Below are 27376 nucleotides of genomic sequence, written 5' to 3'. Positions count from 1 at the left end.
TCCAGAACTGAAGGTTGTTTACCATCCTCTGAGTTCCTTGTTGGAGGAGTTCTTTGTTTTACCTTACAAAGATGCAGGGGCAGACCTTAAGCCAATGAATGATTTAGCAGTTGAGCTGTAACTGGGTTTTTGAATAATGCCAAGGAATTTTAAGGAAATGCTAATGGCATGCAGGCACTTGTCAGTTAATTTACCTAACTGCAGCACGAGAAAGTTCTGCCCTGAGATGGGCACCTGTGCAGGTCCTGCACACATCCAGCTGCTTTGTGGGTTCTATCTCCTATTTTTAAAAGAATCTTTAGCAGTTTTAAAGGGGCTTTTTCTATGTGAGGTACAACAGCAAATCGTGCCTTGTGCAGCTGGGTATGGACTCCTGGAAAACAGGTCAGAAAACTGGTTTCAAGTGTTAGATTAGCATTTGAGCCCCAGCCCTGGTGCTGATTACAGTGCCCAAGCTGTGGGACCAGATGTGCTGCCCCTGAGGGATGTGTGTGTTTGCAGAGATGCCTCTCCCACGTATCTGCTTCATCCTGGAGATCACATTTCCCACTCCCCATTTCAGTTAGGAAATATTCTAGTAGGTTACCTTTAATTTGCATGGGTTTAAAATCCTTACTGTGTCACTTAACTGATAACTAAATGTATGCTTTTAAAGACTAATTCAGCTGGGAATCTTCAGGATGGTAATTCTTAATAATGACCCTGACATTTGGATTATGGATCTTTAACTTCTGTTGGCCTCAAATTCCAGTTCTTTGGTACTTCCCAGTTGTTTCCCAGGGGAAGGGCCCTCTCAGTATCACAAAAAATGACATTGTTTCTTCACAATGAGTAGCAGGTTCAAACCCACTTGGAAAAGTCCCAATATACTGTTTTTACAAAAAAAAAAAAGGATCTTTTGAGGGCAGAGGAAATAAAGGTGTCACTGCCTGACCCAGCAGTGAGCCTGTTGCATCTGGCACATTCTAATCTCTTCCCCACATGCCATTTGCCCCTTTCACCCCTCTGCTTGTTTGGTGTATAATATCCCTAACACAGCGGTACTGAACATTGCTAAAACGTCTCAAAAAATGAGGACAGGGCAAGCATGAGCTCTGAATTTATGTTGATACAGTGAATCATCAAATAATGAATCATGGAATATCCTTAAATTGGAAGGGATCCACAGGGCTCATCCAGCGCAATGCCTGGCGCTGCACAGACACCCCAACAACCCCACCCTGTGCGGAGAGCTCTGTCCTGGAGCTCTGGCAGGGTCGGGCCGTGCCCATCCCCGGGGGGCCGTTCAGGGCCCGAGCACCCTCTGGCTCCCGCAGCCGGGCTGGTTCCGCGTGTCCCGGCTCCCGCAGCCCGGAGCGGGTGCAGCGTGCGGGCCGTGCGGCCGCTCCCAGCCGCCGTGCCCGTGGGCATCCCCGGGGCCAGGGCGCGGGGCTCCTTCTGGAGGAGACACAAGCTGAGTTCCTTGGGGAGCGGGCTGGAAGCCCTCGAAGCCGCCGCACAGGCAGCTGCTGCGGGGGGGAGAAAACGCCGCAGACATAACGCGTTGTACTCAAACACCACAACACCGCGGGGCCGGGAACAACCCCCAGCGCTCCCGCTCTGACTCCCGCTGGGCTTATGTGGCTCAGGTCCCGGCCATTCCCGCTCCGGCGGTGCCTGCGGGGCTCCCCCCGCGCTGCCCCGGCCCTCAGGGGCCCTCAGGGCTCCTCAGGCTCCCGCCGCCTTTCCCGCCTCTCCCCGCCCAACCCCGCGCTGTTGCCATGACAACCGCGCCGGCTCGCGCCCCGCCCGCTTCCGGCGCCGCTTCCCCTTCCCCCGGAAAGGCCGGGGCGCGCGCGGGGGCAGGGGAAGCGCGGGCGGGATTTCCGGCGTGCGGGGCGCGCGCGCGGCGGGGCGGGAGCGGCCGCGCGAGCCGGGGCTGCGGGGCGGCCACGCCACTTCCGCCTCCGCCGCCGCGTGAGGGGCCGGGAGCGCCGCGGGGAGCGGCACCGGGAGCGGGACCGGCAGCGGCACCGGCAGCGGCCCAGCCGGGAGCGCGGCGGAGGAACCGCTGCCTAGCGCAGCCCCGCGCCGGCCGCCGCAGCCCCGAGCGGCTGCGCCCCAGCTCCATGAATGGAAATCGGCAGCGCAGGTGAGCGCGGGCCCGGCGGGGCCTGGCGGGCTCGGAGAACGGGCCCCCCGCGCTATCCCTCACTAGTCCCGGTGCCCGCCCCGGTGCCGCGGGGCAGCGGCCGGGCCGAGCCCATCCCGAGCGGGATCGGGCGGGAGGAGCAGGGCCCCGGTACCGGGCAGAGCCGGGGCCGAGCCGCTCCGTGCCCTGCTCGCCGTGCCGGAGGTGGAGGAGGAATTGTCGGTATTTCATAACCGGGGTGCCCGGCTTGCGTAACCCGCGCCGTGCCGCTGCCCGAGGGACGGAGCCGCAGAGCGCGGCGGGACCGGGCAGCGCTCCCTCGAGCAGCTCCTGCCGGGCTCACTCCGGGTATTTGGCTCCTGTGGGTCAGCACCTGAGTTTTGGGGCTAATTCCTGTGGCTTTGGGTGTGCTGCTTCACAATAATCATCACAAATGGGTTATTGCACGGAGAAACTGTGGTGCCCCATCCCTGGCAGTGCCCAGGGCAAAGTTGGACAGAGCTTGGAGCAACCTGGGATAGGGAAAGTGTCCCTGCCCATGGGATGGGCTATAAGGTGTTTTCCAACCCAAATAATTCTGTAATTCTGTGAAAATCTTCACATTTTGGCCGTTTGATCGTTTTGCCGGGAAAGCACGTGCTCAGTATTTATCAACTTTGTGGTTTAAATGGATTTTGGGGGTTGGAGAAGGAAGTTCTGATTCAGTTTTTCAAGATAACTTACTCCAAATCTGGCAGAAGAGTGGAGGAGGATTCAGGGTTTGGGCAGCGTTTGATCAACAGTTCCCTGGCTGTACCTCGACGGAAAAGGGAATGTCCAAAGCCACCTGGAGTTCCATGTCAGTCACTTGAATAGGTACCACAGGTGGTGAAAATACAACAGTGAGACTGAAGGTGTCAACAGAAAACGTGCCTTCCCATCTCCATATGGAGATCCTTTTCTAACATACTTGGAGATTTAGGGACAGTGATGCATTTGGCTGGAAAAACTCCCTACCTCAGCTGTTGCCTGCCTTGGGGTTGTGATGGGTTGAGAATGTTTTAAGGTGCAGGATTTTAACAATCTGGTGGAGTTCATATGATGCTCTCTTACACGGCGTTAAATGAATTTTAATTTTAATGTAGTGCAGTTGTAGTTGTCTCCTGATAAACAGATTTGCAAGAGGAACCTGTAAATGGTTTCGTTTTCCTTTGGGGTGAATTTTCCTGTTGTTAGGCTGCAATGTGTTGGATTTTAGCAAAGCTGCTGCAGAGTGTTCCTTGTGGGCTGAGGCAGTGTCCAGAACAAAGGATGGTATGGTTTTTCCTGTGCTTAGGAATGTGTTAAGTGCAGTGTGGGACACAAACCATCCTTGGTGGAGCAAATGAAGATTAAAACTCTGTCATGAAAGAGAGAAATACACTGAGATGTGCTTTGTTTTCTGTGCATGAAAGGAGAACATGGGATAAAATAAGCAGAGAGGGGAATAAAGATTGGGGTGTTAGTATCCCTGGAGTAAAGTGTGGAAGTGTGTGCCAGGACATCTGGGGTGAAGCAGTGCTGTGGGTGATGTCCTGGTTGTGTGAGAGGCTTAGGCTGAGGAATCTGGGGAGTGTTGTGGCTCTCCTGGTCCATGGAGTTTGAACATCACTGAAAGCAGGAGCTGGATGTGAAGGTGGTGTGGGTTGTGGTGAAACCAAACTGAGGAACAGCAATAAAATGTTCAGTGGGGAAGGTGCAGTGAAGGAAAAGCTGCTCTCAGCACAGCTCAGGCATTGCACTTCCACCAGGAGAATGTTCAGTAAAATTCCAAACAGGCAGGGAGGTTCAACCAACAGGGGATGTTCGTGGTGTAACCAAGTTGTGTCAGTGCCATTGTCTTCATTTCCATGTCCTACATTGTTCTTTCAAAGCTCACAGCTTTTTGTGTTAAAAGTGTTAACTTGTGTTGGGTTGGGTTTTTTAATTTCAGTTTTAATGAGGCACTGAAGGCATCCTTAATGTTCTGTTTATTTTCCATACAAACTTCGGGCAGAGAAAATCCTGAGAAGTGACTTTTCTCTGTGATTCAGAGCAGTGCTTTGGGAGGCCCATTAAAAGTCCCGTTTTTGTGGGTGTGGTAGAGCAGGGAAGGGGGTGATTCATAGTTGCCTTCAAAAGTTATTCTACTGTAAGATACAGTGGCAGATTTCCTCTGGAGTTGCTGTGGAAGTTGTTTGACTCACAGTATGAACATTACAAATTGTTTCATCCTCAGAGCTTTGCTTCCTCAGGGGTGAAGGTGTCGAAGAGTATTTCTTGAGCTAATTTTTACCTCCAGATTTTGGTCTGTGGAAATACCTTCCAGGGAAAACTCTTGCTGGGTTTGTGTGGGCTGGCACATTCTCTTCTCCCAGAGCAATTGGGTATTAACTTCACAATGTGCATTTTTGGGCTTTTTGTATTTACATTTTTGGGCTTTTTGTATTTACATTTTTTTAATGGTTCAGAAGCATTGATTGTCTTTTAAATTCTCCCAAAACACTCCAGTGTGTTTTCTGTAAGTCCACTAGGGCAGAATGAGTTACCACACCAGTGTTTGCTTGTGCAGTTGGCAGTCACAGAGCACAGCATCAAAACCTTGGCTTTTGATGAGTTTGGACATGACTTAGGATCCAAAACCTTGAAAAAAAACCAAACCCTAAATTGCAAGGAGGAATGTTTAGAAAACATGGATTGCATTACTCATAAATAATGTAATGCCACACGGCAAGGCCGAGTGACAGAAATGAGGCAATTCATGATTTCTGGCAGACGGCGCTCGATCATTGAAACCAACGTTTGAATCAAATCTTCTCTGTGTATTTTTTTTAATCCAGAATTAGGTTATTTTCTGTTAGTGATAAAATTTTCTTAGAGCTCCACAGGCTGGGCCTCTGAGTAGAGGCCAGGGGCCCTGTGAAAGGGAGTCTTTTATTTTTCCCCCTCCTTGTGAGAGCTGTAGCTCTCTCCAGTGCAGCTCCAGCCTGAGGCTGGGATCGGTTCCACAAATCTGCCTCATGTTCCTGAGCCAAACTGAGTTGTATTTACCTGCTCAGGCCTTGCTGTTGTGTTTTGGGCTGTTCCAGCACCCATCCAGTTAGATTTAGATCTGTATAAACAAAAATAAAACTACTAAGTTATCTCTTTTATTAGAGTTTGGCTTTATATGCTGAAGCCACAGTGTGAAAGAGGATAATTTCTTTCTGGAAGCTTGGTGGGGATGGCCCTTTCTGCAAGGAAATCTGCATTTCCTATTAGCATCCTGCTGGAGATCAGGGTTTTTTCTTCATTCTGTAAAATCGCTGCTTGTGCCAGAAGCTGCAGCTTTTTGTACAATGGTGCGTTGGAAGCATTTGCAGGTTTCTGAGCTCCTGCTCGTTGTGCTCAGGCTTTATTCCGACAGGGCTTCTCTGGTTGCTAGGTAGGTGCAGCCAGGCTTTGGATGGAGGCCAGGCCTGTCCGTGTGCTGCCCGGGCTGCGAGGAATCGCCGTCCCTTCTGGCTGTGTCTGAGCTCCACTGGAACATTGATCCTTGCATGCAAGAAAAAAGATTCTCACTCAGAGCTCCTTGGAGCCGTTAGAGGGCCTTGCACAGTGCGGCTGGGGGGGCTTTGTGATCCCTTCCAAGTCAAACCATTCCATGATCCTGAAACGTGCTGCCTTGCTGCACAAAAGCCTTCCAAGAATCTGTCTGAGACACCACTTTTAGTTCCTGTTTGTGTGTTCATTGTTTTCTGTTAGAAGTCAGTTGAGTTTTAGTGCTGGGAGCTTTGCTGAGCTGCTTTTATGAATTGAGCTCTGCTCCAGCACACTGAACAGACTTGGTGTGGGGGTTTTACTTGGAATTTTCAGAACATCCTGGGCATGTATCTGACAGGAGCCTACAAGAAAAATGGAGAAGGGAGACAATTTACAAGGCCTGGAGTGATGAGGGGGATGGCTTCCCACTGCCAGAGGGCAGGCTTAGATGGGATATTGGGAAAAAATTCTTCCCTGTGAGGGTGGAGAGGCCCTGGCACAGGGTGCCCAGAGCTGCTGTGGCTGCCCCATCCCTGGAAGTGTCCAAGGCCAGGTTGGACAGGGCTTGGAGCAACCTGAGACAGTGGAAGGTGTCCCTGCCATGGCAGGGGGTGGGAATGAGATGATCTATAAGGTGCCTCCAACCCAAACCATTCCATGATTCTATGGTATGTACATACCTGTACTGTAATGGCAGAATATTGGTTTCCTTAACACAAAGAAGTTTCTCCTCTCAAATTTGTGAGCAGCTGAGCAATGCAGAACTCTCTGGAAGCACTGAGGAGCTGCTCCATCCCCTGTGGAGGAGGCCTCACAGTGCTGCTGCTTTGAGAAAGGGTTTTCAGCCTTGACCCACTTTGTTTTTGCAAAGGTTAAAGGACTTGAAGGAAAGGCTCTGCCACTCGGGCATCCTGTACTCAGTAGAATAATAGCACTTTGAATATTTTTGGTTTGTGTGTTTATTTCCATGGGTTTGACACAGGACTTAGGCATGAGGTTGGGTGAGTCACCGATGGATCGGCGGCAGAGCCATCCCCAGAGCGTCGCTCTGCTTATTTGTGTTTTATTGGGCTTTGAGTCACAGCTCTGAGGCCACTGACACAAGACTTTCACAACAGAATCTGGCAAGGCAGGGTCTCTTCAAAGCAGGATCTTCTCAGTGGGTGCCCCTGTATTTGGGCAGTGCTGGCATACTCATGTTTTTAAGTTAATTTGTCCAAGGGAGCATGATTCACACAATAATAGCAAAATAGCTGAATTTCTTTAAATTGCACCTGAACAATGTGTAGGCCTGCACTTCTGATTCATTTATTGGTCACTTAACTCCTATTTGCCAAAATCTGAGTTTCTAACTTCTTCCAGGGTGACTGAGACACACAAGGCTGACCAGACTAAAAGAACCTTTTTAATGTTATCTTTATTTCAGCAGTTTTGTTACTCTGTCCTCCAGATAGGAACTAAATATAAACTGTGGTGTGTATGTCTTCAGAATATTAAAACAAACTGTTGACTTGTTTATGCCACTCAAATGTTTAGTAGTAACTTTTCTGCTTATGCTTTTATTCTGCAAATGTAGCTGGAGTAAATTCTAGGGCTGCTTTTACTCACGTGAGAGTATTAAAATGAAGGAAAAGTTGAAGAGAGCAGATGCTTGGAACAAGTTTTGCATAAGCAGAGTCTGTGAGCGGGTTTTAAATGATGCTTCTTGCTTTCTGTTTTGTTTTATCTTGTGGCTCCAAGCCAGCCCCACTCAGAATTTTTCAGTAGTTTTCTGGGTAGAGCCAGACAAATGTTACAGAGGAACTCGGCTTTGATGTTCACCTGTTCTCAGGACGTGACCATTTCCTTCAAGATAATACAGGGGATTTTTACAGAAATTATGGAGATTAATCAAAAGGCAAATAAAAAACATTTTTCCCAGCACTTGACATTTTAACTCTGCTATGAAAATGAGTGGGCTGGAATCGCTGCCTGCGTCACCGAGTGGGAGGAGAGGGGAGAACTTTGCACTACCTCGCTCAAATGCTCTGGAAATCAGGACATTTGTACCATGAGTAACTTCTTAAAACTGAAGCAACCAAGCACTTTGGGTTTGTTGTTGTTTCTTAACTGGAAAGAGGTGCTTTGAAGTGGAAATACCAGCAGAAATTCTGGGAAATGGGCTATGTTTACTACCCTGTTTGGTTTGTAAGGCATGAGTAATGCAAATCTTGAGTGGAGGGTTCTCACCTAAATGATGCAAAGCAAATTAAATAGATGAGAATGGAACAAATCTGGGCAGGTATTTTAGCTACTTTTATTTTAGCTATTTTTTATTTCAGCTATTTTCAAAATACCCATCTCATTGCAGATTTGGATCTTTGTCTGAGCAGTTCTGGGTATTCTTCTCTAGCCTACGAGTAATCAAGAGTTTTACAATCGTGTCTTAATCTGAGTCTTTACTCTTCTGGCAAATTGGCTTTATGGGGGCAGTTAGATGGGAGGTAATGGTCTTACTTTTCATCCATTTTCAGCCAGCAAAGTTCAAGAGTAATCTGTCTTCCAAGACTAAGCTGATATTGGCACTGAAATGAAGAGTTTATCTCAAATCCTGTGCATCAGTCCAGAGCTACTTCTGTATTTTTGTACTCTGCAGCCACTTGGTTATTACCAGAGTGTTCAGAAAAGACTTGTAAAACTTTCTGCGTTATATTTTGGGGTTGTTTTTGTTTAAGGGTTTTTGAGATTTTGGTTTTTTTCTTTTTGTTTTGGATTTTTGGTTGGACCTTTTTTTTTAGGAAATCTCCTAAACAAAACCTCCTGATTTTATTCATGCTGATCACTGAAGCTCATGAGTAAGAGAACAGTCTAGGTGTAGGAGGAGGATTAAGGATTAATAATGGGAAAGGATTTATTTAGAATTCCATGCTGTTGGAGACAGCTGATTTCCTTTCCTCGAGTGTGCTGCCTCTGGTGCCCACCTGCTTGTCCTGGGAGTTAGTTTAAGGGATTTTTTGTTGTGCTTTTCTCCTAATCTGTGGGATTTTTCCTTTGCAGGACCCGTGGGGGCACAGCCCCTGCTCATGGTGCCCAGACGTCCCGGCTATGGCACCATGGGCAAGCCCATTAAACTGCTGGCCAACTGCTTCCAAGTTGAAATCCCAAAGATTGATGTCTACCTCTATGAGGTGGATATCAAACCAGATAAGTGTCCTCGGAGGGTGAACAGGTGAGAAGATACATTTGTAAAATGTAAATTGTAAATTAAACCAATGGGAATGTTGAATAGCATCAGGATCTATGAAAAGGGAGATTTTCTTTTCCCCACCTCCCAGCTGGGAGGTGAAAGTGTTGCTGCTCATTCAGCTTGAAGAGGAAGTCAATATTTATCATCTTCCTGAAGTACTTTGGGTTAATATTGCCTGGCCAGGACGTGGTGCCTGGAAGCTGCTGCTGTGCAGGAAGGCTGCTTTGCATGTGCTGAAAGGAAAATGTTTCCATTCTGTGAAACACCAAGACCTCCCAAAGAATTCACATCCCAAAGGCCTGTTACACTTGGAGGTGTTCCAGAAGTCCACTGTGTTCCAAAAGTTTTATCTACTGCTTGCATCAAGAAGCATTTTTGTATAAGCTGAAAGTTTCATCATGGTTTTTCAAGTGTAATTTCAGTGCTTGTGTCGGGTTAATCTTTATTGCCATCAATTTATAATAAAGCGAGGGAGGCAAACCTATAATTGTGTGCAAATTGGATCAGACTTTTGCCTGATTTTGTAGAAACTCAGGTTATTGAGGACTTAAAGCCAAGCCTGTTTTGTTAGGGCATCTCATGTTTATAACCAGTGTAGGCAGAATTCAAAATCTCATGGAGGAGCAGATAAACATTGCTGCAGACAGCACAGTGAACTGGCTGAGCTTCCACATGGGGTATGTGCTGTTTTTTCACAGTAGCACTTTGTGGGTTTTTTCCAAGGTAACAGTGTTCTTGTTTTCCATCATAAAGATGATACCAAGGCCTTGGTAATTTCTAGGAGTTTCTGAAATTATTTCAGTACCAATATTCCTCAGTATCTGAGCATTTACATTGATTCTGATTTTATTCTGTAGTGTTTATTTAGTTAAAGTATGTGAAGCACCTTTTGGAACAGCAGTGGGTGTTTATAATTCACTCAAGTATTGTTTATTGCAACTACTTCAGCAAAACACCTGGGAGTGGGAGCCAGCTTGGGTCTGATCCTTCTTCAGAAACATTTTCAATGCAAATATCCCCTTTTCCAGGGACGTGGTGGACTCTATGGTGCAGCATTTTAAAGTGACAATATTTGGGGACCGTAGACCAGTTTATGATGGGAAAAGAAGCCTCTATACAGCCAATCCACTTCCTGTGGCCACTACTGGGGTAAGATAACTGGGAACATGTTATATTAATAGCAGCTTCATAGGAAAGGAAAACACCCAACTTTAAATATTGCTGATTTCAGAAAAGCTGGAAGTGTCTTACAGTATCTGTACTGAAACTGAGTCCTTCTGATATATTTCCTGCAAATTCCATTGTGTGTAAATGTTCATGTAATAGTTGCATCCAGAACTTCCTGTGTACTTTAGTAGCTGCTTTCTACAGCAAAATCTATTAAAACATTTCATTTTACAGACTGTAGCACATGATCTTATGATTAATTGAAAAAAAAAAAAAAAGCCAGAGTTTTTCTAGAATGTATTGCTTTATCATTTGGGGTGACAAAAATTTATTCTATCCTCTTCTGCTTGGTCAGGGCCCAGTTCTCTTCACTTTGTGCATTTGATAATGTACTTTCATCAAACGTGCTGTGTCTTCAATATCTGAGTTTTTGAGTCTCTGGCCCAGTTATGGAAAGGAGTGGAATCTCAAGGCTTCCAGATAAAAAAGCTGCTTTTTATTTCTTTCTTTTCTCCCCTGCCCAGGTGGATTTGGATGTGACACTACCCGGAGAAGGTGGAAAAGATCGTCCCTTCAAAGTGTCAATAAAGTTTGTTTCTCGGGTGAGCTGGCACTTGCTGCATGAAGTTTTGACAGGAAGAACCTTGCCTGAGCCTCTGGAACTAGACAAACCTATCAGCACTAACCCTGTTCATGCTGTCGATGTGGTGCTACGACACCTCCCCTCCATGAAGTAGGTTCACTGTCTTCCTGCAGTCTGTCTTTACCTGAAGTATCCCCACTGGGAGACCTTCATCCCCATTTCTTCACAGGTGAAAAGAGAAACTGTTCATTCCCCTCTGCAGCACAGCTGGTGACCTGAACAGGGAGCTTACAGCCAGTCCTGTACAAGTGTTTCTGTAGGCAGAGCAGGTGATGTGTGTGTTGGAAAAGATCAAGAAACATCAGGCATTTATAATAGGCTTTCATAGAAATGCTGAGAGGTTCCAGTGAGCTGCAGCACTGCTGTCCTGGTTCTGCTCAGCTTGAGCCAAGTGAGGGCGGTGCCTGTGGAAAGCAGAGTCTCTTTAATCCATTGGTACACTGTCACCAGTGCATGCTTCTCATGTCTGAAATACATGGCTGGGACCAGGACCTATCCTAACAAAGTCTCATATTTGCTATTTTATCTCAGAACCCTGAAATTTAGAGAAGGCTAATTTTGCTTGATTTGGTTAATGAAAGTTACTTTTGAAGTTGGTTGGCTTCAGGCAGCACAGTGACTTTGCTCTGAGCAGATTTCTGATAGGTTTCACTTATAGCTCTGATAGGTTTCACTGCGTGTAGCTGACAACCAAAAAAAGTGCCCTGTGGTTTTGTGGAATCCAGTGTTCCTCAGCTTCCCCAGATCTGAAGATGTTACCCTCTGTACCAATGCCTGTGCATTACAAAACAGGAGGTGTGGAGGCTCAGGAGCAGCTGCTTTCTACCTGTGAAAGAAACATCATTTCACAGGTAGAAAGCTCGTTGTTTCCCCCATAGTTTTTGCTTCTCTCAATGTATCTTGTATTCAAAAGTTCCCTATTAATTAGGAAAAATGGTATTTAAGGGTCAGGCCAGTATAGACAAGGCTGTTGTACAGAATCTGCTGTGGTGGAGATTCCACTTTCTTGAAGCAGAAGATCAGGAGGGGTAAGTTAACTTAGTTCTTGATTTGTTGTAAAAACTGAAAGTGGTTTGTGCATTGCTAAAAGTAGTAAATGTTTTTTGTCTAAATTTAAAAGCACTGCAACAGGAACAGAAGCATTCAGGGTATTTTGTTTATACTTGCTTCTTGGCACAGATTGCTGGTGCACAAAATGCCAAACAATAATAATGCTGTGTGTTATAATCTTTGTTACATGAATTTGGGGTTTGGAGAACAAGAACATAAATGTGTGGCCACCTGTTTCACCAGGTACACCCCTGTGGGCCGCTCCTTCTTCTCAGCTCCAGAAGGCTATGACCACCCCCTGGGAGGGGGCAGGGAGGTCTGGTTTGGCTTCCATCAGTCTGTCCGACCTGCCATGTGGAAAATGATGCTCAACATCGATGGTAAGTGGAGATTCAGAGCTGAGATTCAAACCAGACATGTAAGGCAAAGGCTACCCCTAGAAATTCTAGTCTGTTTTCCTTGCATGATGTCAATGTTTGAGCAGAAATTTTGCTGCCATATAAAAACCAATATCTCTATATAAGAAAGAATTGCACAGGGCTTGTTTTCCTGCTTAATTTCAGTTTTGGTGCATCCCCAGTGGCAGAGGCAGGTTGCCTGCACTGTGTCTCTGTGCAGCTGTACACAGTGAGTGGTGCTCAGTACTTCCAAGAAAACTCTGTAAAACATACCCCAAACACTTCTCTGAATAGGGCTGATTGGAATAGGCTTTCTTATGCAAAAGGATAAGCTCTGCAGCACTGTATTGAGTCCCAGATGAATGGATCTGAGATCAACTGGTGCCTGTGTCAGACTCCCTCGTCCTGTGAGCACTCAACTCTATTTAGTTGTTAAACCCTCATTGAAAAGTGTCAGTGGTGGAGATGCAGGTGCTGCCTGAGGTTTTCTCTGATTTGCATTCAGTTCTCACTGTCTTTGAAATGCTTTATAAACCCAAGGTAAATTGTCTTGCTTTACATTGAGCACCGCAAGTCAGGTTGTGCTTGGAGCATAATAAAATATTGCAGATGTTGAGCTGTCTTGCTGAAAATTTGCAAGTCCATGTGTTCTGGTTGACGTAAATTGTGGGTGATTCTTGTGTGACTGAAGTCACACAGTTTGTTCTTGTAAAATTGCCTTTCTAACAGCAGCTGTGCTTCAAAAAAATGAATGTAAAAATCTCAACCTGTCCCAAAAAGAGCCAGTTCTGGTATCTATATGCAAGGTACTGAGAGAATTGCAGTTTAGGTAGAAAAGGATGAATTTACACCAATTAATAATGTACTGTGCTGTTACTTTGTGACACAAGTTTTTCTTACCAGCATTAGCAAGTGTAGTAGTAACTCTTGGAGTAGAAGTTTTTTAGTCCTTCCTGTGAATGAGAAATTTGAAGCCCTTTGTAAGTGCTGATTCACAGAGCTGTTGTTCTGTTTCCTCATTTGAGACTGTGAAATTGTCTTCAAATCCCATCACTGGAGGTTTTTTAGTTGTTTAGTTGGATGAGGTTCTCCATGGAAGTGTTGCTGTGGGAGACAACCCACACACTGCCAGGGTGGGGAGAGTGAGGATTTGGGGTCACTCAGAAATCTGGAGCAGTCTCAGGCACCTGGAGGTGTTGGTTGATGCCTCATGTGAGGTTGGTAGGCTGCTCCAGTGACACATGTCTGAAGAATGTTGGGTTGTGTGAGCACAGATGTGTGGCAGGTTTGGTACATGAGATCTGGAAAACTGATAAATGCTTGTTGAATATTTCTTTTCTGTTGTTGACATTTAAAGTTTTAAATGTGTGGAACAGTTTGTGTCTGAGCTCTGTCTTGTCCCACCTCGCCCTTCCTGCCAAAGGTGTTGTTTCAGTTGCTTATAACTTTGTCAAGATGGTAATTTATGATTTATAATAAGTCAGCTGTCCTGCTTAAAACCAGTGTATTGTCCCTTAAAGTGGTGGTGTCATTAGCATGTGGGGAGGGTAAGATTTGAGTAGATCAAGGGTTCCACTCCCCCTACACCAACACAATTTGTGCATAGTCAAAATAGTGCTCATGTCTGCACCAGATATTGTTTCAGTAATTGAGCAGATTGTGTAACTGACAAAATTACATTGCATGTTGAATTGTGTTAGCTTTTAATATTCAAAAGTCTGTGGTAGAGGGATATTAATCCTGTCTCTGCAGCTTCATAGAGAGGTAAAAGAGAATGTCTCTCTGGGGTGTTGCAGCTTTCTAGAAATAAATGTTCTCTGGGGGAAAAACCCTTTCAAACCCCTGAAATTCCAGGTAGTAGCAGGATGAGTGTACTGGAGAGAGATGTGTCACTGTAGACTTTCTGCTGGCTTTTTGATATTTTTCTCTTGCAGAACTCACTGTTCTGTTTCTAAATGTACCTGAGGTTTATGTGGAATTCTAAGAAATATTGATGTATGAACTGCTTCACAATACCTTGACTGGGGTTTTTTTACACTTCATATTTTGCTCTTTGCAGTTTCTGCCACTGCCTTCTACAAAGCACAACCCGTAATTCAGTTCATGTGTGAAGTCCTTGACATTCATAATATTGATGAACAACCAAGACCTCTGACTGATTCTCATCGGGTAAAATTCACCAAAGAGATAAAGGGTGAGTAGAAATGGCTTGGCTTTGTTCCAGGTAACACAGTAAAGTTAATTCTAAGGGAATTGTTTTAACTGGAAGCCTGTTTAACATGGATCAGAAGGGCCTGGAGCTGCCAAGAGAATTGCAGTATCCATGTGTGTAGCTCTAATCCTGAGACAAATAATACAGCTCTGCAGAAATGGGAGCTGAAAAACATTCCCAGTGGCTTAGAGGGAAAAGAGGGGGCACGTTGTTCATTGCCTGGGCAGAGGTAAGTGGTTGGTGCCAACCTCTCCTAACCCAGGGTCCCTGAGGCCACCTGGCATTGTGTCTGGGCTCCTGTTGTTTCAGTGCTGTGGCAAAGTGAACATTGATTTTAAGGCTAACATTGATTCTTTGTTGTTAGAGTGAATTCTAATAACTGATTGCCTTGTGGAAAAATAAGTACCACTTGCAGCTGAAGGCCAAATTCCATTCCAAAGGAATTGCATAAGCTGCTGGTTTGAGTGGTTTCTCTCCATATATGCTACTTGGGTTTGTATTTTCCCATATCCTTCATTCCAGTGTAATTTGCAGAGAGAAAAACCTTGGAGGAGCTCAGCTCTTAAACACTTGATGCAAGATTAGACTCTACTGAAATACTGGGCAGCTAAAAAGTAAATTTGAACTGTAATCATAAAGGGATGTGCTCAGAGAAGAGCCATGACTGAAAAAAGACAGGAATTATTTTGTTCTAGTCCTAACATGCCCCCTTTTACATCTGCCTGTCTGCCTTAATTCTGTAGGGCAGGTGACTGGAGGTTGAGAAACTGCCTCTGCTTGATCTCAGATGCCTCAGAGGCTCTGTTGCCATAGTCAGAAAATATTGAAAGTTCTTCCTTTGCTCTCAGACTCATCTTTGCTGCTGTAGGGTCTGAGAGCTCCAGCCAGGACGTGACCATGTTGTACAGCAAAACGAGCCCTGCATTAGAGCTGGCTGTGTGTGAGCAGCACTGGGGGAGGGCACTGCCTTGCTAGTGTCACAGCAGAGTAATGACAGAGCAGGGAATGGGTTCCAGATATCTCTGTGTTCATCAGCCCTTGTCTGTGGTCACAGTGCCCCATGGTTTCTTTTCTCTATTTTCTCTTAATGCCGTGTCACGGCAGTGGTGGTTTATTTTTACTGTGCTGTCCTCTGAGTAATACTGATGTTCTTGATGCAATTAGTGTTGTCAGGGAGCAAGGAGGCACAGTCAGTGCTTCTTTGTGATATCTGTGTCCCCTGTAAACTGAACACAGTCTGGTGTCTGGTACCTGGGGACCTGATTTTGGGTGGTGTTCAGTCAGTGGTCCACAATCCACACAAACCTCAGCAGAATGAGCCATCCAGTTGCTCTCTCAAAGCCCTGTGGTACTAGACTTCACTAAAATTAGACTTTACTACTGGAGGTGAATCCTTTGAGTACCCAGGCTTTGTTTTTAGCTGCTTTCTGTCCTGTGGAGCTGGGGAAGGACAGCAGTGTGTGGATGCTGTGATAAGCTCAGTGCTCCCAGCAGATGTTGAGGCTGCTCTGTGTGAGCAGCACAGTGTGTGCACAGTCACAGCAACAGCCCCCAGAGCCTCCTGGAGCTGCCACTGTCATGATTGTCGTGGGCAGAGATAAGTCTGGAGAGGCTCTGCTGTGTAGGCTGGGTGCTTTGAGACGAGATTCTCAACATGCAAAATTAAACTTGGTCAGTGAAATTAAAGAAAATTACAGGATGAATGTGGACACAAAGCTGGAGGGAAGATGATAAAGTAGAAACCTTGTTTTGTCCTTTTAATTTCAATTACATTGGAACTGATAGGTTGGAGAGATGTACAAGATAAAGAAGGAGAACACGAGGATATGATGAAAACTGCTGTCCGAGTTCAGTCAATGCTTTTTAGATGAAATTCAGAAGCCATTGAACATTAAATATTTTACGTCATGATTTCTGAGGATAATCACCAGGATTAGTCAGAACTCAAATTATAATGAAAGTAAAAATGTTTGGCGAATAATAATTTCTTTGTGCTATTTGATGCTGACCCCAAAGCTGTTATGTTCTATCATTTAAAACCTTGTGTTTCCTGTGTACATGTTTGTGTAGCTATGGCATCAGGTTTTTTTTGATGCTTTTATGCAGGTCTAAAGGTAGAAGTGACTCACTGTGGGACAATGAGGAGGAAGTACCGTGTGTGTAACGTAACGAGGCGGCCTGCAAGTCATCAAACGTAAGAGCCTTTCTGTCAGAGCATGAAATGTGTGATGGTTTCACACTGAGTAACAGGACCTGACATTTCATTCATTTTGGGATGATGCTGTTTGACAGATAATATTTTACTGAAATGTCTGTCTTCTCAGCTTTCCTTTACAGCTAGAAAATGGCCAGACTGTGGAGAGGACAGTAGCACAGTATTTCAGAGAGAAATACAACCTCCAGCTGAAATACCCTCACCTTCCTTGTCTGCAAGTGGGACAGGAACAAAAACACACCTACCTGCCTTTAGAAGTAAGAGCCTTACTCTGATAGATCAGCTGGGCTTGGGTGGGTTCTGTCAGTTTACAAAACATTAAGAAATCTGTGCTCTTTGCAATACAAGTGTGTTTATGGGTTTACATGTACAGAGTACATGGTTTACTCTTTAATTTCACTAAATACTGTCTGCATCCTACAGTGCTTTGAAATGTAGAAATAAGAGAAAGAACAGGCAGTTGTTCAAACACACTGTATTTTATAGTGGCAGCACAGTGTCACGTGTGTGCGGTGTGGTGTGATCTGAGTGCTTCTGCTGTGAATTAATGCTTCTGATTTCCCCTGCAGGTGTGTAACATTGTGGCTGGCCAGAGGTGCATCAAGAAGCTGACAGACAATCAGACATCAACCATGATAAAAGCTACAGCCAGGTCTGCCCCAGACAGGCAGGAGGAGATCAGCAGACTGGTGAGTGCCCCAATCCCAGCTCCATGGGACACTGCTCAGAGTGGCACTGGACTGGATTGCATCCATGCAAAACTTCCTGGTATTTTCATTCCTCTTCATCCTTTAACTTAACAGATTTTAACTACATTTTTAATAGGGTTTATTTAGAATGGCATGCAATGATAGCATGAGTTCATAGTACAAGCTCTTGCATTATCATCTCTACACTTAATTTACTGTGAGGAAATGCTCCAAAAAATGCCTTTGAAGGAACTAACTGAAAATGAGCACTTGAGTAATGAAAGGAACAGAAACTATCTCATCCATTAGATCTCATGGTGGTAATTGTTTTCATTGGGGATGGGTTGATAGTGTTGAGCAGTCACGTCTGAGCCTTTTTCAATGAAATTGTTTTAAGAACACATCTGCAGTGTTCCTGTTAGCCTATGGTTTGTTATATGGATTATAATCAGATACTTCTGTAACATGTAAATCTCTCCTAGGTGAGAAGTGCAAATTATGATGCAGATCCATTTGTTCAAGAGTTCCAGTTCAAAGTGAGGGATGAGATGGCCCATGTGACAGGACGTGTGCTCCCAGCCCCGATGCTGCAGTACGGAGGACGGGTGAGGCTTTGGCTTTTCCTCTGCTTTCCATTTTGAGGAGTGATTCCTGTACACTTTGACTCTACAGGGATCAGACTTTGAATGATGAACTCTTCTTTGTTGTCCTGAAACTGCAAATAGCACTGGCTGCTTCTTTTTTTAGTCACTTGAGTGTCTGTTGCTTTTGTTTCTCCAGAATCGAACCGTGGCAACACCAAGCCACGGCGTGTGGGACATGAGAGGGAAACAGTTCCACACTGGGGTGGAGATCAAGATGTGGGCCATAGCTTGCTTTGCAACACAGAGACAGTGCAGAGAAGAAATTCTGAAGTAAGGCATGTTGTGGTTCAGGCTTTGGACTGTTCTCTTAAAGAAGTGAAACATGAATGTAGGATTACAATGAGCATTTTACCTGGGTTTAATGTGAGATGTTAGGGTGGGAATCTGGGCTGGTTTGCTTACAATCAAAACACTGTACTGGGTACACTGTGGGATGTTTGTTCACGGTATCAGAAAGGACTATATACAGTGATATTACAAGACAAAGTACTGTCTAGACTACTTTTTAGCCCATTCTGGTCTGTGGTGTTTCACAGCTGTACATCCTTCACATAACAAACATTTTTAAAATGTTGCTTTAAAAGCTATTTGGAATCATCCTCCTTTGACGATTCTGTCCCGTTGTGCTTTGCTTATTGTGTACTGCTGCTACTGCAAAAATCCAAAAATCTCCTCCTCTGCAGGGGTTTCACAGACCAGCTGCGCAAGATCTCCAAGGACGCCGGGATGCCCATCCAGGGCCAGCCCTGCTTCTGCAAGTACGCCCAGGGTGCAGACAGCGTGGAGCCCATGTTCCGACACCTCAAGAACACCTATTCAGGGCTGCAGCTCATCATTGTCATCCTGCCAGGGAAGACACCTGTGTATGGTAAGGGAACGCCTCTGTCTTTACCTGTTCAGTCAGGTATCATTTGGAGAATTCTGCTGCCTAGCATATGTTAAAAATTACTCAGAACCATCCTTTAGGTATTAGACACCACTGTTTTATGTCTGAAGATAAATTGGAAGCAGGTCTGAGTATTCAGATAAATTAGAAGTTACTGCACAGTATGTGCACTAGAATTATTGTGACTTATCTAAGATCAAAATGCAGCAATAACCTCAAATGGACTCAAGTTGTCTCCTTGTGTTTGCTTCCCAGCGGAGGTGAAGCGCGTGGGAGACACGCTGTTGGGAATGGCCACACAGTGTGTTCAGGTCAAGAACGTCATTAAAACATCTCCACAGACCCTCTCAAATCTGTGCCTGAAGATTAATGTTAAACTAGGAGGAATCAACAACATCCTTGTACCTCATCAACGGTAAGACTCTGAAGATTGCGTTGGGTTTTCTTTTTTTCTTTTAACAGATGTGGTTACATTTGCTACTTAGCACCCAAAATTTAAATGTGGCCAAGTTTTAAATTAAAATAGTCTTTTGATAATATTATGTGGTATTTGAAGCAGAATTAGTAGCTCAGAGTGGTGGTTGGCCTGTGCAGTAGGTCTTCAGCCAAGGTTCTTGTCAAATGTTTGATCAGTATCAAAGTTGAAATGAGGAACAGTTGTGTGAGGAAAAATATTTTAAAGGCAGTATAAGAGCATGCTGCTGCTCAAGTCCTGCAGAACAGTATAATGTGTATGCTGGTGCTGTAGCTCAGTGGGGCTCAGGGGACCCCCAGGCTCACATGGGGCCTCTAAATCCCCCAGCTGTGCCGTTCCACTGGAGCCCTGGGGCTGCTCCCCACCACAGTCATGCCCCAGTTCTGGCAGTGTGTTTGCAGTGTGTTTTGTGCTCTGCTGGGGAGGGTTCCAAGTTCACCTCTCGTGCACAAAGATCCCATTGTTGAGCCTTGGCCCGGGTACCTGATAAGGCTGAGACAGAAACAACCCCCACGGTGAGCAATGACCTTGTGGCAGCTCTTCAGCTACGAGTGTGACTTAGCACTTTTTTCTTTTTGAAGACCTTCTGTGTTCCAGCAGCCAGTGATCTTTTTGGGAGCTGATGTCACTCACCCTCCAGCTGGAGATGGAAAGAAGCCTTCCATTGCTGCTGTAAGTTTTATTAAATTTACATGGTGTTTTTTCATTGTGGGTAAATGTTAGAATAGTAAGTGCAACTCATGGGCTGTGTCTGTATCAAATATCTTTCAGGGCTTATGCCAGTTCTTCAGGGCTTATGCCAGTTCTTTGTACACATTCCCAATGATATTAAAAATCGTGTATTTAAAAGAAAAAAACTGCCTTGTACTTCAGAGTGGCTCCTTAGCTCTTTAATTTTTAAATCAAGGTAAAATGGCATTGTTAAATAATATATTTCTGCAGAAGTATTCTCAAGGAAATAACACAGCTTGGTGACATTAGCTATGGGAATAAATCATACAGAACATGATGGAAAAAGGCCATTCTGTATTCACATAAATAGCTAGCCTGCCTTAGAAGAAATTACAGGCCAGCCAGAGCAGGCCTGATTTTATGAGGCCTTTCTTTATGATTTTTCTTCCTTACTGCAACAGTTAGCTAGTAACCTTTTTGTTTTTCAAAGGAGAAAAGTGTCATTAAAGACCTGGTTTGGCAGAAATGTTTTTGACATTTCTTACCTTTTGTGTTGGTACAGTCCAGGAACTCAAGGTGGTGATTAGAGGCTTGGTCAGTCCTCTCCTACTTTGTCCCCTTGGTATTTTAGTTGCCATTGATTGCAGGAAACTGCATCTGTGTTTAAAGTAACTAAGGGAAGCTGAGGTTTTTCTCAGTGTTAAAGGTGAGAAAACGTCACAGAAAAATGTCTGTCTGGATTATAAAATACGCCTTAGCGAGAAGCCAAATTCTGCAGGTGCATTTCAGGATGCTTGGGGGCAAAAGGTGTTAAACCTGTACCAAGTACCAGTTCCTGTTGAAAGTGTTACTGTGGTTGTTGTTTAGCACAAACATCTCGTGCTTGCCTCTTTTGGCTTTTTTGTTTTTGATTGTTTTGGCATAGATTTGAGCTTGAAGGCTCCCCTGGTGCATCTCCCCACAGGTTGTAGGCAGCATGGATGCTCATCCCAGCCGGTACTGTGCCACGGTGAGGGTCCAGAGGCCCCGGCAGGAGATCATCCAGGACCTGGCCTCTATGGTCAGGGAGCTGCTCATCCAGTTCTACAAATCAACACGGTTCAAGCCCACCCGGATCATCTTCTACAGGGACGGGGTCTCTGAGGGACAGTTCCGACAGGTTGGTTCACTTGTGGGTTCTTGAAAGATTCTTCTACTCTGTAGTAGCTGCAGGTGTTGTTTTGTACTGTTTGAGTTGCTTACATTTACACAAAATAATTGAGGAGAGAATTTCTTAATCTTGTTGGGTAAGAAGAGTTGCAGGTTTTTTTCTGTCTGGGAAGGAGAAGTCTTCAAATTTGGGAAATCACATATCTCTAAGTACTTTCTGACATTACCAGCTGTTTGCCAAAGTTGTACTTGTTAACTACACCAAGTTGTGCGTAGAATACAGTGGAAGGAAAACCTAAACCCCTCTGTTCTTGTGCTTGTAGGTTTTGTATTATGAACTGCTGGCCATTAGAGAAGCCTGCATCAGTTTGGAGAAGGATTACCAGCCTGGCATAACCTACATTGTGGTGCAGAAGAGACATCATACACGGCTGTTCTGTGCTGACAGAACAGAAAGGGTAATCACTGCCCTCTGAGGAGCCTTTTGGGAAAGCTTCATGAGGAGCTTTTAGGCTGCTGGAGAAAATATTAGTGTGGGCTTCTGTCCATCTGGTTAAGTGTACATGCAGGGATGTGTTGATTTGATAAAATGAGGCCCCAAATTGAAAAATCATTGACCTTAAGTCTGTTAAAAACCCCCACAACATCACATTAAAGCTAAAATCCATGTGACCACTCAGGACCAATCTCCAACAGTAATAGAAAGTAAAAAATGGTGAAACCCTTTTTCTGAGTTAATCAATCCAAACTGAAGCTGACAATTCTAAATACAAATGTCTGCAGCTCCTCATTCTGAGCTGGAAAGTTCTGATGTGCTGGAGGTGCAGTGTTGTGTAAGGTGCAGGAGAGCCATCCAGTGTCCTTGTCAAACCTCCAAGGCTGATGTAGTGGCACATTCCAAAGAGTTCTGTGGCACTTGATGTGCAGAAACCTTGCCAGTGGTGAATAGAAACTTGTATTTTTCATTACAGTTGAGCTGTAGAAACAGCTGAGGCTGCACTTACCAAACCTCTTCTCTAGGTTGGACGAAGTGGCAATATTCCAGCTGGGACAACAGTGGATACAGACATCACACACCCCTACGAGTTTGATTTTTACCTCTGTAGCCATGCTGGAATACAGGTATGGATGCTTTGTGTAAATAAATGTGAATTCAGAACAAATTGTTTTTCTTTTTGTGACACCTGTTTGCAAACAGTTAGTTAGCAGGGAAATGTTCTTTTAGCTCAGTTTTATCTCAGATAAAACATTATTGTGGGACTTAAAGGATGATTTGCCTAACAAATGATTTGCACATTTAAATTTGCACTGATGGTAAGTAGTGATTTTTAAAGTTTTAAGAGGCCACTTTATTTTCTAACATTATTATTTCTGAAAAAATATTATAGCTTTGTATCAGGCTATTGCTTAAAAGGTTAAAAAAAATTTACTCTTTAAATTTTTATCATGTGCATCTGACCACATTGTCATCAGTTTTGTTTAGGTTGGCTGGGCATGACTTCTTTTCCAGTTTTGAGTCATTTCAATGGGTTTTTTGTCAACCTTTACACTGTGTCTGAGCAAGCTGCTTTCTGGCGCTGTGGAAAAAGATTTATATCAAGGAGAAGCAGAAAAGATTTATATCGTTTGAAGCCGAAATGCTTTGTGTAGTTGCAGCTCATTGTGTTTATTACAGCAAGGCATAAAGAACCTCAACTAAATTGATACTCCAGATATATTTGTTTTAAAAGAAGAGATTTGTAGCTTGGCTAAAGCACAACCATTCACCCAATTCAGGTGCACTGTAAGATTTAAGTTGAGTTTCTAGTGTTCATACTTGCAGTTAGGGTGCTCAGGAACTGGAAGGATTTAAAAGCACCGGGTGTTTCTCTGGGATGTTTTGTCAGAAACAGCTTAATTGAAGGTAGGTAAAAGGAGCTGTAATTGTAGTTTAGTCATGTTGGGAGCAGATGTTGATCTCTGAGGAGTTTTATTCAAGGAAGAACATACAGAGCAATAGAATCATGTATATGTGAGACTTACTCATCTTTAAATACATTTAGGGCTGACTTAATAATGAACTTGTTCAGCTGCTGTTACGCAGGCATTCACACTAGATAGCTTGAGCCTTTCTGAACATCAAAACCTGACTTGTTTATGGCAATCCAGAGGAGTGACTGTCCATGCCCATCTCTGCAGGGAACCAGCCGTCCCTCCCACTACCACGTCCTGTGGGATGACAATTGCTTCACAGCAGACGAGCTGCAGCTGCTGACGTACCAGCTGTGCCACACGTACGTGCGCTGCACCCGCTCCGTCTCCATCCCCGCGCCCGCCTACTACGCTCACCTGGTGGCATTCAGAGCACGCTACCACCTCGTGGACAAGGAACACGACAGGTACATCACAGGCTCTGCTCAGGGTTTAGTCCTCACTGCTCTCATCCACTGTCAGGCCTAAAGGCACCTGACTGTGTGTGGGTGATTCCCGCTGGTCTTGCGCTCAGTTTTTGTTAAGATCATCACTCCTGGCAGCTGCTGCTCTACATCAGACCAGAGTGGGTTGGTAGATTCCACTTAATAACACTCAAATTAAAAGAATTCTTTTACTAAAGTATTTTGTTATGAATTTGACGTGGTCTGAGACAATCAAGCCACCAATTTAATTTTTTTGCTTTAGGATCAGAGTAGTCATGAATGAACCAAATTTTAAGTGCTTCCACTTATCTAACTCTGTACGTCAGAAGTATTTTGCAACCTTCAAGCCATCAATTTATTTATAAAAGGCTTATTTTTAGATGAACAAGCTGAGCAGCCATGGTGAAGAGATTTGTCAAAAGCCTCAGGGTTGCTGGGTGAATATGAGAGTTGATATTTCTCAGTGTCCAGTTCTGTCACTGGTGCTGTGTTGGTGAAGGGTCTGAAGAGTCAATTCTTTGGGGGCTCAGCCTGGAGAAAAGTGGGATCTTCTCAATCACTACAACTCCCTGACAGGAGGGTCCAACCAGGGCTGGTTTGGCTTCCAGGGAACAAGGGGCAAGTCAAGGGGAAACAGCCTCATGCTGTGCCTGGGGAGGGTCAGGTTGGACATCAGGAGGAATTTCTCCATGGAAAGGATGGTCTGGCATTGGAAGGGGTGGAGTGCCCATCCTTGCAGGTGCTCAAGAACAACAGAACATCAGGAGGAATTTCTCCATGGAAAGGGTGGTCAGGCATTGGAAGAGGCTGCCAGGGTGGTGGTGGAGTGCCCATCCTTGCAGGTGCTGAAGAGCAACTGAACATGGCACTCCGTGCTCTGGGCTGGGTGATGAGGTTGGGATCGCTCACAGGTTGGACTCGACCTTCGAGGTCATTTCCAACCTCAGCGATTCTGTCCAAGAGATACAAAAGCAGCTTTTTGATTGTAAATTAATACAATTTACAGCCCTGCCTGTCTCTCCCTCGTTCCCTGCAGTGCTGAAGGGAGCCACGTGTCAGGACAGAGCAACGGGCGAGACCCGCAGGCCCTGGCGAAGGCTGTACAGATTCACCAAGACACCTTACGCACGATGTACTTCGCTTAAGTCAGTGACCCGGGAGACACTCACGGAGAGGAGAACTGAGAACTTAAGCCACATACAATGTATGTTTCCAGGGGGTTGGTTTAGGGGCTGTGCCTCCCATCGTGCTGGAGCTGACGCTGTGCAGGGGCGAGAGGCTCACCCTTAAATTGACACGAGGAAGATTGTTTACTTCATCCAGGAACACAGCACTATTATGCAATATGAAACCAGCCAACTGCTTTTTTGGGGCGGGCTCCTGTGGGAAGCCACCGCCATCATTTTTTTTTAATTATTATTTTCTCGTAGTTTAACCCTCTTCTGCCTTTACCTCAAGTTGCTCGGCAGCACAACTATTGTTGCAAAAAAAAAAAAAAAAAGGATAGTAATAATAAACTAAAATCTATTGTGTAATTTAAAACAAAAAAAAAGCAAACCACCTTTTAGAAACAATCACAGTGATTGTTTGGAGAAGGGAAGTGTGCAAAAAAGAAAGTAAGTTTTTAACCCCCGTGCATTGAGGAATCTTCCTCTCAGTATTGCCATCGAGCGTTCGAATGTGAACATATCCAAGTGCATTGGAATGTACAGCCCTAGCTAGGTAACAGTGAGGGGGGGAAGATGTTTTGCACACTAATCCAGTAATTTGAACCTAATTTAGCCAACGGCTGCCTTTGTGTCTTTTCTCACTGCTTTGGAGTTCTCAGCTCCAAGAGTTCCCTTTCAAAAGCAATCCAAGAAGTTCGTGGTTCATGTGCAGGCAGTAGTGACCCAACTCTTCTTGCTCCCTGGGGGAATTTACTAAAGCTGCTGTTTTACCTAGTCCAAAAGTTTCAATTTTTTCCTATCTGGCAAGTCAAATCTGTTGAAGCCTCACGTGAGATCTGATGTCCCAGGTTTTCTGGGATGACATACAATAACCACCAGAACTGAAACTTTAGAGCTAAGGTCTTTTTGGAAAAAAAAGAAACCTGCTACTTTACTTGCTGCCTCTCACACCTTAATGTGATTCATATGTATGTGTGTTTGAAGTTTAGCTTCCTTTTGTTTCTTTTATATTTATTAGAGTAATAATAATGCTTTAATTTAATTATTACAGAACATATGGTCAACATCAACTTTTATTTTTTAGAAATGTAATCATGTTTATTTTTAAAAAAAGAAACTGACAACTTGTTTTGCTATCTTTTAGTGCAATAAGCATTCTAAAGAAAAACTGTGTCCATTGAGCTGTACTGAAGCAGTGTCCGTACCACGGACCGTGGGAGAATGGACACCTCCAGGATTTTAAAAGGACAAAGTAAAAGCCTTAATTTTGAAAGGAAAGTTTTATAGTCAGAAGGAATCTTGAATTTTCCTTTTTTAAATCAAAAAAAAAAAAAACAAAAAATGCTTCTAGACTTCTGCAAGCTTTACTTGTCGCTGCAGTCTTTTGATTTAACAAAGGAATTGGCCTTATTTTTGGCTTTGAAATGTGGAGCATATTTGAATTAAATGGAAAGGGTTTTGTATTAAGATCTCAGTTTTTACATGCTTAGTTAAACCTATTTGACATCAGTAAAATGTCTGGAATTAATAAAAGTTTTTAGGCTTTTTTCCTCTTTGATAGTGACTTTCCTTTTAAAATTAAGTTATTGGTAACTTCATTTCACTTTGCAAATAAAGAGGGCTGGGATAGTTCTAACATGTTAAATCACCGAAATGTGAAACAAACCAATGGGACTCTTTCATTCCACTTTAAAACCAATGTTTAAGATGTCAGAGACGAGCATTTATTCAACGAGGGGACTGGGGAGTTTTGCACTTTGTAAACTCGTGAACTGCATTTTTGACTGTTTTTATTTGCACTGGTTCATAGTATATTTACTGCAGCTGTTTGTATGGGCATTGCTGTGATCCCAGCCCTCCTGACCTCCACCTGCTCTCACATGAAAACCTGGTTGGTCTAAGTAGCTTCTCTCCTCATTCTCACCAAATCTGCTGTTTGCCAATATACTGTATTTTGAGCCTAAAATCTGAGCCCATTTTGCTTCACCAGGCATGAGCCCCCTTTTTTCTGCCAGAAAAACCAAGTACTGTATTTTGTGCGTTTGTATATTGTATGGAAATGTCCGTAGTGCTGTTCACAACACTGTCTGCAAGAGCTTTACTAACAGCTGGTGTAGATACCTATTTTATCTCTCAAAGACAAGGAAAATAATGTAAAAAACTAACTTGGCAAAGCTAAAATTGCACTGGAAACAGTGGTGGGGGTGGGCATTGGCTGGGGGTGCTCGGTGGGGGTGGCTGGGGGGCTCAGGAGGCCCTGAGGATTTGGGGACCCCCAGAGCCAGGGGGTCCCAGCTTGGAGTGCCCTGTCCCTGTGGGTGCCTTTGGACACACCTGGTGCAGGGAGGAGGGTGTGACAGAGTCCTTTGAGCAAGGTGGTTTCTCAGTGAGTCTCTCAGATGTTTTTCCCAGTCTGTGACCTGACACTTTTCTCCTAAAGCTCTCTCAGTAGCAATGCTGTTTGTAAAAGGTTCAGCTTAAGCTTTATACAGAAATTTCTTTTGAAAACAGAGAACTTTTTTTTTTTTTTAAAAAAAAAAACCTATTTTACAAAGAGTTCTTGTGGACTTCTGGCATTTAGCTGAAAATTCCTTTTTACAAAGCCTTCTAGCTCTCCTTTCAAAGCTGCTTCTCACCCTGCCCACGCTCGGTGACTCGGATCTGAGAAGATTTTTTGCTCACTACTTTCACCAAAAACTAAAGAAACTTCATTGGCAAAGTGACTTCAGTTGTCA

General features: G+C 44.4%; 1 protein-coding gene across 1 annotated transcript; it reads left to right on the top strand.

The window, feature by feature from the left end:
• The first annotated feature begins 1982 nt into the window (after window positions 1–1982).
• AGO3 (argonaute RISC catalytic component 3) lies at window positions 1983–26779 on the top strand. Its single transcript, XM_058819938.1, has 19 exons — window positions 1983–2131; window positions 8687–8858; window positions 9905–10025; window positions 10568–10776; window positions 11980–12116; window positions 14194–14328; window positions 16453–16540; window positions 16671–16818; window positions 17131–17250; window positions 17733–17855; window positions 18031–18164; window positions 18578–18762; window positions 19036–19195; window positions 19837–19927; window positions 20892–21086; window positions 21400–21534; window positions 22097–22198; window positions 23255–23454; window positions 24509–26779. Exons 1-19 carry the CDS (start codon window positions 2113–2115, stop codon window positions 24615–24617), a joined length of 2583 nt encoding a protein of 860 aa, XP_058675921.1. The 5' UTR covers window positions 1983–2112; the 3' UTR covers window positions 24618–26779.
• Window positions 26780–27376: the final 597 nt, after the last annotated feature.

Source organism: Ammospiza caudacuta, chromosome 25 (genome assembly GCF_027887145.1).
Source record: "Ammospiza caudacuta isolate bAmmCau1 chromosome 25, bAmmCau1.pri, whole genome shotgun sequence".
Lineage (NCBI taxonomy): Eukaryota > Metazoa > Chordata > Aves > Passeriformes > Passerellidae > Ammospiza > Ammospiza caudacuta.
Note: the sequence above shows the minus strand (reverse complement) of the source record. Positions and strands in the feature narration are given on the sequence as shown.

What these genes read in the sequence shown, in the direction of transcription:
- AGO3 (XM_058819938.1), top strand. An exon ending in AATGATGCTCAACATCGATG is followed by an intron (nt 12,117 to 14,193) that starts GTAAGTGGAGAT and finishes TGCTCTTTGCAG; the next exon opens with TTTCTGCCACTGCCTTCTAC. An exon ending in AGGAGGAGATCAGCAGACTG is followed by an intron (nt 17,251 to 17,732) that starts GTGAGTGCCCCA and finishes AATCTCTCCTAG; the next exon opens with GTGAGAAGTGCAAATTATGA.